Below are 13,767 nucleotides of genomic sequence, written 5' to 3' on the forward strand. Positions count from 1 at the left end.
AAATGTCTCCTCCGTCTTGTCAGAACGGACTGTGCCAATAACGGCCATGAGTCAAACAACAGCAGTCTGGAACGTTTTGGCCACGAGTGTTTGAATGTATGGTATGGCCAATTAGCCAGCCAGTCTGCCAGTACACGGCGCAACTGGCCAGCAATTATAGTTGCTTGCAACCGAGTTGTTTGTTGGTTGCTTGGGGAAACACCCCCCCTGCAACCAATAAGCATCTCATCTGCAACTTGGTTGAATCCAGTTCAAACTTTGTGCAACTAGTTGCAAGCAACAGCCAATCAAAACAAACACTTTTGTCACATGATCCATTTGAAGGTTTGGAATTCCGACCCAATTGTCATGTCAACACAGCTGTTCGTGCTGCGCAGAACAACCCGCAATCAGGGTTGACAGAACAGAGACTAACACAACAGGAATTGTATACAAGTTATTTGTACATGCTTTAGCAGTCAATACATGTAATTTCGAAGAGAAGCCAAACCTCTCCTTGACCAGTTTCAACTGAAATTGTCCACCATGAACTGGTTAGCTCGTTGTTAACTAGCTAGGTGTTGGTGTTTGCCGTGTCATTTTGGCTAGCTAGCTGTGTTGGTGTTTGCCATGTCCTTTAGGCTAACTAGCTAAATTGTACAGGCTGCATTTCTACGGTGTCCTTGCTGTCACTATAACCAAACCGTTGGGTGAACACATTAGTGAAACCACGACATAATGCAGCAGATGACATGGGTTGAGTTTAGAATTCTCAAACCATCCGCTTCAATTTGATTGGCTGTTGCTTGCAATTTTAATCACATTTGAGTTGCTTCATGTAACCAACCGCAAAGTTGCTTGAGATTACGTCACTTGCAACTGCAACTAGAATTGCGTTAAAGTGGCTTTGTGTAAGTAACCCCAGCCTAAGTCTCGGTGGTTACTGCCGGGTGCATGGGGTTAACAGCTGCACATCTATGTTTAACACTGCAGTGAAATGTCATCTACAACGTGTTTCAGAGGGCCAGCCATGTCACAGAGTCTGTAGAGGCCAGGGGCCTAATGCCTCATTTATAAACCGCAGTGGTGTTAAAGTACTTAAGTATAAATACTTTACAATTGAAGCAGTTTTTGTGGGTGTCTGTCCTTTACTTTAAAACCGGTTTCTGCACCTGGGCTGTATGGGTGAGAGGGAGTGTGGACAGTACACTGTGCAGTTGTCCCTTGGTCGTATTTGATTCTATTTTTTCCACTTTTGTAGTGGTGTAAAGTATTTTTACTAAAGTTTTTTGGGGGTGAATCTGTACTATAGTAATCATATTTTTTGACTAATTTTACTTCATTACATTCCTAAAATGTCTTTACTTATTACTCCATACATTTTCCATGACACCCAAAAGTACTCATTATGTTTTGAATGCTTAGTAGGACAGGAAAATTATCTAATTGACAATTGACTTATCAAGAGAACATTCCTGGTCATCCCTACTGCCTCTGATCTGGGGGACGCACTAAACAGAGAATATCCCTGGTCATCCCTACTGCCTCTGATCTGGAGGACTCACTAAACAGAGAACATCCCTGGTCATCCCTACTGCCTCTGATCTGGGGGACTCACTAAACAGAGAATATCCCTGGTCATCCCTACTGCCTCTGATCTGGGGGACTCACTAAACAGAGAACATCCTTGGTCATCCCTACTGCCTCTGATCTGGGGGACTCACTAAACAGAGAACATCCCTGGTCATCCTTACTGCCTCTAATCTGGAGGACTCACTAAACAGAGAACATCCTTGGTCATCCCTACTGCCTCTGATCTGGTGGACTCACTAAACAGAGAACATCCCTGGTCATCCCTACTGCCTCTGATCTGGCAAACTCACTAAACAGAGAACATCATTGGTCATCCCTACTGCCTCTGATCTGGTGGACTCACTAAACAGAGAACATCCCTGGTCATCCCTACTGCCTCTGATCTGGCGGACTCACTAAACAGAGAACATCCCTGGTCATCCCTACTGCCTCTGATCTGGAGGACACACTAAACAGAGAACATCCCTGGTCATCCCTACTGCCTCTGATCTGGAGGACTCACTAAACAGAGAACATCCCTGGTCATCCCTACTGCCTCTGATCTGGAGGACACACTAAACACATCTTTGAAATGCAAGAGAAAGGCCATAAGGAGTAGTGTGTTTGTTTGTTGTGACATGCTGACATCTGGTGGACATTTTACACTAGGTTTTTCTTTTCACAGGGAAACTGACCAGGGCACGCATAAATTAAATCAGGATTTATTTCTACAGCATGGAATGCAACACAATGTGCTTCATAGGAAAAAAACAAACAAATAAAACCTGAAATATTTCATATTTACTACACAACAAATGAAAGAACAACAATAACTGACCGACTAAAAAGCACCCCAAGGAAAAGCTCAACTTAAAAGCTGTTTTAAGATCTCTTTTACATATGTCCACAGTTTCAGCCCCCCTCAGGTTCTCTGGCAGGCTGTTCCAGAGGCTGGGGGCAGAATAACTGGTCCTGGGCGTTGGGATAGTTAAAACCTGAACTAAATACTGTGTGTATTAATGTGTGTCTCTGCAGGCCCATGAGAGGCTGGCGGATGTGAAGCTGGAGGCTGTGAGAGACAACAACCAGCAGCTGGTCTCAGAGATCCTAGACTCCCTCACAGGACTGAGTAGTAGAGACGCCTCCGCTGAGGAACTAACCAACATCCTCCAGGAACCACACTTCAAGGTACCCAAACACACACACAGTACCGTTGAGTTGTTAGAGCTAGCCTGAAAGTAGACTAGAGAATGACTGTCCTGTCAGAGCTGTTTACAGCAACAATCACCATATTACTCCTGAAGTCTCTGCCTCGCTGTCTCTGCCTCGCTGTCTCTGTCTCTCTGCCTCGCTGTCTCTGTCTCTCTGCCTCGCTGTCTCTGCCTCGCTGTCTCTGTCTCTCTGCCTCGCTGTCTCTGCCTCACTGTCTCTGTCTCTCTGCCTCGCTGTCTCTGCCTCGCTGTCTCTGTCTCTCTGCCTCGCTGTCTCTGCCTCTCTCTCTCTCTCTCAAGATTCAATTAATTTCTATTTGCTTTATTGTCATTATGTAACAATGTACATGTTGCCAAAGTTTTCTTTGGAGATTTAACATTATTATTATAATAATAATAATCTCTCTCTCTCTGGTTGGAACTACACTACATGGTCAAAAGTATGTGGACACGTGCTCGTCGAACATCTCATTCCAAAATCACAGGCATTAATATGGATTTGGTTCCCCTTTGCTGCTATATCAGCCTTCACTCTTCTGGGAATTCTTTCCACTAGATGTTAGAACATTACTGCAGGGATTTGCTTCTATTCAGCCACAAGACCATTAGTGATGTCAGCACTGATGTTGGGTGATTAGGCCTGGCTCGCAGTCGGGGTTCCAATTCAACCCAAAGGTGTTATATGGGGTTGAGGTCAGGGCTCTGTGCAGGCCAGTCATGTTCTTCCACACAGATCTTGACAAATGATTTCTGCGTGGACCTCGCTTTGTGCACAGGGGCATTGCCATGCTGAAACAGGAAAGGGCCTTCCCCCAAACTGTTGCCACAAAGTTGGAAACACAGAATTGTCTAGAATGTCATTGTATGCTGTAGCGTTAAGTTTTCCCTTCAATGGAACTAAGGGGCCCGAACCATGAAAAACAGCCCCAGACCATTATTCCTCCTCCACAAAACTTTACAGTTGTCGCTATGCATTGGGACAGGTAGTGTTCTCCTGGCATCCGCCAAATCCAGATTCGTCTGTCAGACTGCCAGATGGTGAAACGTGATTCATCTTTTAAGAGAGTGATTGTTCACTGCTCCAGAGTCTAATGGCGGTGAGCTTTACACCACTCCAGCCGACGCTTGGCATTGCGCATGGTGATATCAGGCTTGTGTGCGGCCATGGCAACCCATTTCATGAAGCTCCCGACGAACAGTTCTTGTGCTGACGTTGCTTCCAGAGGCAGTTTGGAACTCAGTAGTGAGTGTTTCCTTTATTTAACTAGGCAAGCCGGTTAAGAAAAAAAATCTTATTTTCAATGACGGCCTAGGAACAATGGGTTAGATTTGTACCTTGTCAGCTCAGGGATTTGAACTTGCAACCTTCCGGTTACTAGTCCAACGCTCTAACCACTAGGCTACCCTGCCGCCCCAACCAAGGACAGGCGGTCTTTACACGCTTCAGCACTCGGCGGTCTCGTTCTGTGAGCTTGTGGCCTACCACTTCGCGGCTGAGACGTTGTTGCTCCTAGACGTTTCCACTTCACAATAACAGCATTTAAAAGTTGACCGGGGGGCAGCTCCGGCAGAGCAGACATTTGACGAACTGACTTCCTATGACGGTGCCACGTTTAAAGTAACTGAGCTCTTCAGTAAGGCCATTCTACTGCCAATGTTTGTCTATGGAGATTGCATGGCGGTGTGCTCGATTCTATAGACCTGTCAGCAACGGGTGTGGCTGAAATAGCTGTATCCACTCATTTGAAGGGGTGTCCACATACTTTTGTGTACAGTATCGATCAGTCAGGCAGGACACAATGTGGGCTTTCTGATGGTGTCAAGTTACCTCGATATTACTAAAGGTGTCCTGTAGGGGTCTATTTTGGGACCTGTCCTCTTTGCTATTTATATACGGTCTATCTGCAAAAACCTGTAACATTCATCTGTATGCAGATGACACTGTTGTGTACGCTAATGGCCTTACGGCTGACCAGACTGCAGTCTGATTTTGTCACCTAGCAGAAAGTCCTTGTTGATTTTTAAAATTGGTACTTCATGCATTACAAACTAAATGTATGATGTTTTGTAATTCTCGTAGAAATACTTGAGATGGTTTACACATTTATGCATTGGATGGTTCTTTCATCGAGCAGGTTCCTGCCTAATAAATATCTGGGCTTTTGGATTGAAAATAATTTGACCCGGATGAGCTAGTTTTAAAGGAAAAATTCCACCACAAAACTATATTTTAGTATCTGTTTCATTAGTCCATTGTTGACATCGTCCCAAAAGGTTTTCAAGATATGTAACTTTCAAAATACATAACTCATCCCTGTATGATGCATTTACCATCACATGGTTCTGTATGTCACTGGACTAATGAAACAAATACCAAAAGAAGCTGAGATTTTAAAGTAGTCTTCTTTTTATATAAATAGATTATGTCTCTCCCTAAACAGCAGGAAGGAGATTGTACAGTCAACTCCTTCTGCCAGTTCTTGACTACGGTGACACCATTCATGGGAGTGTAGCAGCCACTAATCTTAAACCATTGGATGTCGTCAGTCTACCGTGGCGCCCTTCACTTTATCACAGGTGACACCATTCATGGGAGTGTAGCAGCCACTAATCTTAAACCATTGGATGCCGTCAGTCTACCGTAGCACCCTTCACTTTATCACAGGTGACACCATTCATGGGAGTGTAGCAGCCACTAATCTTAAACCATTGGATGCCGTCAGTCTACCGTAGCATCCTTCACTTTATCACAGGTGACAGTTTTAATATGCATCACTGCATCCTGTATCAGAAGGTTGGCTGCTCCTCCTTAAAGTCCTGTACATCACTTCATTACTGTCTTTCTGTTGACAAAGCTCTACTATACAAGCTTCTGATGCTCCTCACGTCACTGTTAAAACCCGTTCACAGGGATGGTGAACCCTCGAGGTTCCACTAGTACGTACCGATTTAGAAAAGCCTTCAGAACGTCATACATATTGACTCTCTGGTGCCTCTACGGCAGTTAGAGCTGTGACTCTCTGGTGCCTCTACGGCAGTTAGAGCTGTGACTCTCTGGTGCCTCTACGGCAGTTAGAGCTGTGACTCTCTGGTGCCTCTACGGCAGCTAGAGCTGTGACTCTCTGGTGCCTCTACGGCAGTTAGAGCTGTGACTCTCTGGTGCCTCTACGGCAGTTAGAGCTGTGACTCTCTGGTGCCTCTACGGCAGTTAGAGCTGTGACTCTCTGGTGCCTCTATTGCAGTTAGAGCTGTGACTCTCTGATGCCTCTACGGCAGTTAGAGCTGTGACTCTCTGGTGCCTCTACGGCAGTTAGAGCTGTGACTCTCTGGTGCCTCTACGGCAGTTAGAGCTGTGACTCTCTGGTGCCTCTACGGCAGTTAGAGCTGTGACTCTCTGGTGCCTCTACGGCAGTTAGAGCTGTGACTCTCTGGTGCCTCTACGGTAGTTAGAGCTGTGACTCTCTGGTGCCTCTACGGCAGTTAGAGCTGTGACTCTCTGGTGCCTCTATGGCAGTTAGAGCTGTGACTCTCTGGTGCCTCTACGGCAGTTAGAGCTGTGACTCTCTGGTGCCTCTATGGCAGTTAGAGCTGTGACTCTCTGGTGCCTCTATGGCAGTTAGAGCTGTGACTCTCTGGTGCCTCTATGGCAGTTAGAGCTGTGACTCTCTGGTGCCTCTATGGCAGTTAGAGCTGTGACTCTCTGGTGCCTCTATGGCAGTTAGAGCTGTGACTCTCTGGTGCCTCTATGGCAGTTAGAGCTGTGACTCTCTGGTGCCTCTATGGCAGTTAGAGCTGTGGCTCTCTGGTGCCTCTACGGCAGTTAGAGCTGTGGCTCTCTGGTGCCTCTACGGCAGTTAGTGCTGTGACTCTCTGGTGCCTCTACGGCAGTTAGAGCTGTGGCTTTCTGGTGCCTCTACGGCAGTTAGAGCTGTGGCTCTCTGGTGCCTCTACGGCAGTTAGAGCTGTGACTCTCTGGTGCCTCTACGGCAGTTAGAGCTGTGACTCTCTGGTGCCTCTACGGCAGTTAGAGCTGTGACTCTCTGGTGCCTCTATGGCAGTTAGAGCTGTGACTCTTTGGTGCCTCTATGGCAGTTAGAGCTGTGACTCTCTGGTGCCTCTACGGCAGCTAGAGCTGTGACTCTCTGGTGCCTCTATGGCAGTTAGAGCTGTAATACTGAATGTGTTTAAGGAGAACTGTTTGGATTGAATCATTGTTTTTGTGGTGTTGGAAGCTGTTGTGTTAATTTTTATTATTATTATTATTGTTATTAAGAAATTGTTTTCCTCAGGGCACCATTGTAAATGAGACCCTGGTATCAATTGGTTATAATAATCTGTCTTTGACTCTCTCTCTCTGCCTCTGCTACTTGCCCCTCCTAGAGATAAAAAAAAAAAAATTGCCTATTCTGTCTGGACCAATGAGAAACTGCGGCCTGAGGGGGGCTATGTCCCTGGTCCAATGGGAGTGGAGGGGTCAAGTGGGGGAGGTAGACGCACATTTCTGGGTTAGGGAGTTCTATCATGTGTGAACCAGATCTGCACTGATGCATGTTACTGCTCTCTCGGTCTCTCTGTCTCTCTCGGTCTCTCTGTCTCTGTCTCTCGGTCTCTCTGTCTCTGTCTCCCGGTCTCTCGGTCTTTCTGTCTCTGTTTTTCTCTCTGTCTCCCTCTGTTTCTTTCTATCTCTGTCTCTCTGTCCCTGTTTCTGTCTCTGTGTGTGTGTCAGATATTCATCCTGTGATATGGCTGCTCTGCAGGTGAGAACTTAACAGTCTTGTTCCTCCTTTCCTTCCTGTGGGACTGATTCATGATTGTATTTCCTGCATGCTACATTTGGTCTTAAACATGCACTGGTTGTGAAGAAGTGTGGTCTACTTGTGAAGAAGAGCTGTGATTGGTTCATATACACTGGAGGGGCAGTTACCCAGTAGGTTGTGTGTTTCTCTCTTGTCAGTTGGTAGTAAATCAATGAGTGTTGCTGCTTGACTACGACATGATGAAATAGTGTTGTTGAGGAGGAGGGTGTGGAGACAGCTCTGTGTGATATGTTGAGGAGGAGGGTGTGGAGACGGCTCTGTGTGATGTGTTGAGGAGGAGGGTGTGGAGACGGCTCTGTGTGATATGTGGATGATGAGGGTGTGGAGACAGGTCTGTGTGATATGTTGAGGAGGAGGGTGTGGAGACAGGTCTGTGTGATGTGTTGAGGAGGAGGGTGTGGAGACGGCTCTGTGTGATATGTTGAGGAGGAGGGTGTGGAGACAGGTCTGTGTGATATGTGGAGGAGGAGGGTGTGGAGACAGGTCTGTGTGATATGTTGAGGAGGAGGGTGTGGAGACACGTCTGTGTGATGTGTGGAGGAGGAGGGTGTGGAGACAGGTCTGCGTGATGTGTTGAGGAGGAGGGTGTGGAGACAGGTCTGTGTGATATGTTGAGGAGGAGGGTGTGGAGACAGGTCTGTGTGATGTGTGGAGGAGGAGGGTGTGGAGACAGGTCTGTGTGATATGTTGAGGAGGAGGGTGTGGAGACAGGTCTGTGTGATATGTTGAGGAGGAGGGTGTGGAGACAGGTCTGTGTGATGTGTGGAGGAGGAGGGTGTGGAGACAGGTCTGTGTGATGTGTTGAGGAGGAGGGTGTGGAGACAGGTCTGTGTGAAGTGTTGAGGAGGAGGGTGTGGAGACAGCTCTGTGTGATGTGTTGAGGAGGAGGGTGTGGAGACCGCTCTGTGTGATGTGTTAAGGAGGAGGGTGTGGAGACAGCTCTGTGTGATGTGTTGAGGAGGAGGGTGTGGAGACAGGTCTGTGTGATGTGTTGAGGAGGAGGGTGTGGAGACAGGTCTGTGTGATGTGTTGAGGAGGAGGGTGTGGAGACAGGTCTGTGTGATATGTGGAGGAGGAGGGTGTGGAGACAGGTCTGTGTGATGTGTTGAGGAGGAGGGTGTGGAGACAGGTCTGTGTGATATGTGGAGGATGAGGGTGTGGAGACAGGTTTGTACTTGATTAACAGTGTCACGTCCTTCCCTGTCCTTGTCCCTTACCGGGCTGCAACCAGGGATCCTCTGCCTCACAAACAAACATGACCACACACTTGACAATGTCTTAGCAGAACGGCTCTATAGAAATGTGAGCCATTGTTTTCATTTTTTTCTAGCGTGAGTGGGGACGTGTTCAGCTGGGGAGTGAGGTTACGAATCCAACTGTTTTACACTGTTTCCTTTCTGTGTGGTGATGTTTTTTCCTCGTTGGCTTAGTGTTCTACTGTTTTACACTGTTTCCTTTCTGTGTGGTGATGTTTTTTCCTCGTTGGCTTAGTGTTCTACTGTTTTACCCTGTTTCCTTTCTGTGTGGTGATGTTTTTTCCTCGTTGGCTTAGTGTTCTACTGTTTTACACTGTTTCCTTTCTGTGTGGTGATGTTTTTTCCTCGTTGGCTTCTACTGGAATAATACAATCACTCTTCAATAATCATGTCTCCCTCTCTCCTCCAGTCTCTCTCCTCCAGTCCCTCTCCTCCAGTCTCTCTCCTCCAGTCCCTCTCCTCCAGTCCCTCTCCTCCAGTCTCTCTCCTCCAGTCTCTCTCCTCCAGTCCCTCTCCTCCAGTCCCTCTCCTCCAGTCTCTCTCCTCCAGTCTCTCTCTCCTCCAGTCCCTCTCCTCCAGTCTCTCTCCTCCAGTCTCTCTCCTCCAGTCTCTCTCCTCCAGTCTCTCTCCTCCAGTCCCTCTCCTCCAGTCTCTCTCCTCCAGTCTCTCTCCTCCAGTCTCTCTCCTCCAGTCTCTCTCCTCCAGTCTCTCTCCTCCAGTCTCTCTCCTCCAGTCTCTCTCCTCCAGTCCCTCTCCTCCAGTCTCTCTCCTCCAGTCTCTCTCCTCCAGTCTCTCTCCTCCAGTCTCTCTCCTCCAGTCTCTCTCCTCCAGTCTCTCTCCTCCAGTCTCTCTCCTCCAGTCCCTCTCCTCCAGTCTCTCTCCTCCAGTCTCTCTCCTCCAGTCTCTCTCCTCCAGTCCCTCTCCTCCAGTCCCTCTCCTCCAGTCTCTCTCCTCCAGTCTCTCTCCTCCAGTCTCTCTCCTCCAGTCTCTCTCCTCCAGTCTCTCTCCTCCAGTCTCTCTCCTCCAGTCCCTCTCCTCCAGTCCCTCTCCTCCAGTCTCTCTCCTCCAGTCTCTCTCCTCCAGTCTCTCTCCTCCAGCCTCTCTCCTCCAGTCTCTCTCCTCCAGTGTCTCTCTCCTCCAGTCTCTCTCTCCTCCAGTCTCTCTCCTCCAGTCTCTCTCCTCCAGTCTCTCTCCTCCAGTCCCTCTCCTCCAGTCTCTCTCCTCCAGTCTCTCTCCTCCAGTCTCTCTCCTCCAGTCTCTCTCCTCCAGTCTCTCTCCTCCAGTCTCTCTCCTCCAGTCTCTCTCCTCCAGTCTCTCTCCTCCAGTCTCTCTCCACCAGTCTCTCTCCTCCAGTCCCTCTCCTCCAGTCTCTCTCCTCCAGTCTCTCTCCTCCAGTCTCTCTCCTCCAGTCTCTCTCCTCCAGTCTCTCTCCTCCAGTCCCTCTCCTCCAGTCCCTCTCCTCCAGTCTCTCTCCTCCAGTCTCTCTCCTCCAGTCTCTCTCCTCCAGTCCCTCTCCTCCAGTCTCTCTCCTCCAGTCCCTCTCCTCCAGTCTCTCTCCTCCAGTCCCTCTCCTCCAGTCTCTCTCCTCCAGTCCCTCTCCTCCAGTCCCTCTCCTCCAGTCTCTCTCCTCCAGTCTCTCTCCTCCAGTCTCTCTCCTCCAGTCTCTCTCTCCTCCAGTCTCTCTCCTCCAGTCCCTCTCCTCCAGTCTCTCTCCTCCAGTCTCTCTCCTCCAGTCTCTCTCCTCCAGTCCCTCTCCTCCAGTCCCTCTCCTCCAGTCTCTCTCCTCCAGTCTCTCTCCTCCAGTCTCTCTCCTCCAGTCTCTCTCTCCTCCAGTCTCTCTCTCCTCCAGTCTCTCTCCTCCAGCCTCTCTCCTCCAGTCTCTCTCCTCCAGTCTCTCTCCTCCAGTCCCTCTCCTCCAGTCCCTCTCCTCCAGTCTCTCTCCTCCAGTCTCTCTCCTCCAGTCTCTCTCCTCCAGTCTCTCTCCTCCAGTCCCTCTCCTCCAGTCTCTCTCCTCCAGTCTCTCTCCTCCAGTCTCTCTCCTCCAGTCCCTCTCCTCCAGTCTCTCTCCTCCAGTCTCTCTCCTCCAGTCTCTCTCCTCCAGTCTCTCTCCTCCAGTCCCTCTCCTCCAGTCTCTCTCCTCCAGTCTCTCTCCTCCAGTCTCTCTCCTCCAGTCTCTCTCCTCCAGTCTCTCTCCTCCAGTCCCTCTCCTCCAGTCTCTCTCCTCCAGTCTCTCTCCTCCAGTCTCTCTCCTCCAGTCTCTCTCCTCCAGCCTCTCTCCTCCAGCCTCTCTCCTCCAGCCTCTCTCCTCCAGTCTCTCTCCTCCAGTCTCTCTCCTCCAGTCTCTCTCCTCCAGTCTCTCTCCTCCAGTCCCTCTCCTCCAGTCTCTCTCCTCCAGTCTCTCTCCTCCAGTCTCTCTCCTCCAGTCCCTCTCCTCCAGTCTCTCTCCTCCAGTCTCTCTCCTCCAGTCCCTCTCCTCCAGTCCCTCTCCTCCAGTCTCTCTCCTCCAGTCTCTCTCCTCCAGTCTCTCTCCTCCAGTCTCTCTCCTCCAGTCCCTCTCCTCCAGTCTCTCTCCTCCAGTCTCTCTCCTCCAGTCTCTCTCCTCCAGTCTCTCTCCTCCAGTCTCTCTCCTCCAGCCTCTCTCCTCCAGTCTCTCTCCTCCAGTCTCTCTCCTCCAGTCCCTCTCCTCCAGTCCCTCTCCTCCAGTCTCTCTCCTCCAGTCTCTCTCCTCCAGTCTCTCTCCTCCAGTCTCTCTCCTCCAGTCTCTCTCCTCCAGTCTCTCTCCTCCAGTCTCTCTCCTCCAGTCTCTCTCCTCCAGTCCCTCTCCTCCAGTCCCTCTCCTCCAGTCTCTCTCCTCCAGTCTCTCTCCTCCAGTCTCTCTCCTCCAGTCTCTCTCCTCCAGTCTCTCTCCTCCAGTCTCTCTCCTCCAGTCTCTCTCCTCCAGTCCCTCTCCTCCAGTCTCTCTCCTCCAGTCTCTCTCCTCCAGTCTCTCTCCTCCAGTCTCTCTCCTCCAGTCTCTCTCCTCCAGTCCCTCTCCTCCAGTCTCTCTCCTCCAGTCTCTCTCCTCCAGTCTCTCTCCTCCAGTCTCTCTCCTCCAGTCTCTCTCCTCCAGTCCCTCTCCTCCAGTCTCTCTCCTCCAGTCTCTCTCCTCCAGTCTCTCTCCTCCAGTCTCTCTCCTCCAGTCTCTCTCCTCCAGTCTCTCTCCTCCAGTCCCTCTCCTCCAGTCTCTCTCCTCCAGTCTCTCTCCTCCAGTCTCTCTCCTCCAGTCCCTCTCCTCCAGTCTCTCTCCTCCAGTCTCTCTCCTCCAGTCTCTCTCCTCCAGTCTCTCTCCTCCAGTCTCTCTCCTCCAGTCCCTCTCCTCCAGTCTCTCTCCTCCAGTCTCTCTCCTCCAGTCTCTCTCCTCCAGTCTCTCTCCTCCAGTCTCTCTCCTCCAGCCTCTCTCCTCCAGTCTCTCTCCTCCAGTCTCTCTCCTCCAGTCTCTCTCCTCCAGTCTCTCTCCTCCAGTCTCTCTCCTCCAGTCCCTCTCCTCCAGTCTCTCTCCTCCAGTCTCTCTCCTCCAGTCTCTCTCCTCCAGTCTCTCTCCTCCAGTCTCTCTCCTCCAGTCTCTCTCCTCCAGTCCCTCTCCTCCAGTCCCTCTCCTCCAGTCCCTCTCCTCCAGTCCCTCTCCTCCAGTCTCTCTCCTCCAGTCTCTCTCCTCCAGTCTCTCTCCTCCAGTCTCTCTCCTCCAGTCCCTCTCCTCCAGTCTCTCTCCTCCAGTCTCTCTCCTCCAGTCTCTCTCCTCCAGTCTCTCTCCTCCAGCCTCTCTCCTCCAGTCTCTCTCCTCCAGTCTCTCTCCTCCAGTCTCTCTCCTCCAGTCCCTCTCCTCCAGTCTCTCTCCTCCAGTCTCTCTCCTCCAGTCTCTCTCCTCCAGTCTCTCTCCTCCAGTCTCTCTCCTCCAGTCTCTCTCCTCCAGTCTCTCTCCTCCAGTCTCTCTCCTCCAGTCTCTCTCCTCCAGTCTCTCTCCTCCAGTCCCTCTCCTCCAGTCCCTCTCCTCCAGTCTCTCTCCTCCAGTCTCTCTCCTCCAGTCTCTCTCCTCCAGTCTCTCTCCTCCAGTCTCTCTCCTCCAGTCTCTCTCCTCCAGTCTCTCTCCTCCAGTCTCTCTCCCCCAGTCTCTCTCCCCCAGTCTCTCTCCCCCAGTCTCTCTCCTCCAGTCTCTCTCCTCCAGTCTCTCTCCCCCAGTCTCTCTCCTCCAGTCTCTCTCCTCCAGTCTCTCTCTCCTCCAGTCTCTCTCCTCCAGTCTCTCTCCTCCAGTCTCTCTCCCCCAGTCTCTCTCCTCCAGTCTCTCTCTCCTCCAGTCTCTCTCTCCTCCAGTCTCTCTCCTCCAGTCTCTCTCCTCCAGTCCCTCTCCTCCAGTCCCTCTCCTCCAGTCCCTCTCCTCCAGTCTCTCTCCTCCAGTCTCTCTCCTCCAGTCTCTCTCCTCCAGTCTCTCTCCTCCAGTCTCTCTCCTCCAGTCTCTCTCCCCCAGTCTCTCTCCTCCAGTCTCTCTCCTTTCCAGTCTCTCTCCTTTCCAGTCTCTCTCCTCCAGTCTCTCTCCTCCAGTCTCTCTCCTCCAGTCTCTCTCCTCCAGTCTCTCTCCTCCAGTCTCTCTCCTCCAGTCCCTCTCCTCCAGTCTCTCTCCTCCAGTCTCTCTCCTCCAGTCTCTCTCCTCCAGTCTCTCTCCTCCAGTCTCTCTCCTCCAGTCTCTCTCCTCCAGTCTCTCTCCTCCAGTCTCTCTCCTCCAGTCCCTCTCCTCCAGTCTCTCTCCTCCAGTCTCTCTCCTCCAGTCTCTCTCCTCCAGTCTCTCTCCTCCAGTCTCTCTCCTCCAGTCCCTCTCCTCCAGTCCCTCTCCTCCAGTCTCTCTCCTCCAGTCTCTCTCCTCCAGTCTCTCTCCTCCAGTCTCTCTCCTCCAGTCTCTCT

At 50.8% G+C, this 13,767-nt stretch overlaps 1 protein-coding gene across 2 annotated transcripts in view; it reads left to right on the top strand.

Moving 5' to 3' along the window:
- pals2a (protein associated with LIN7 2, MAGUK p55 family member a) overlaps window positions 1-13,767 on the top strand; it is a 45,033-nt gene that overhangs the window by 13,295 nt on the left and 17,971 nt on the right. For both annotated transcript variants that reach the window (XR_016491990.1, XM_090220840.1), the window contains exon 4: window positions 2,587-2,739. Coding sequence is in view for 1 of the 2 variants with exons in the window: in XM_090220840.1 (XP_090076966.1) it covers window positions 2,587-2,739 (153 nt within the window). In the remaining variant the exon portion in view is untranslated. The remainder of the gene's footprint in view (window positions 1-2,586; window positions 2,740-13,767) is intronic.

Source organism: Oncorhynchus mykiss, chromosome 3 (genome assembly GCF_057628025.1).
Source record: "Oncorhynchus mykiss isolate SJ-2025 chromosome 3, ASM5762802v1, whole genome shotgun sequence".
Lineage (NCBI taxonomy): Eukaryota > Metazoa > Chordata > Actinopteri > Salmoniformes > Salmonidae > Oncorhynchus > Oncorhynchus mykiss.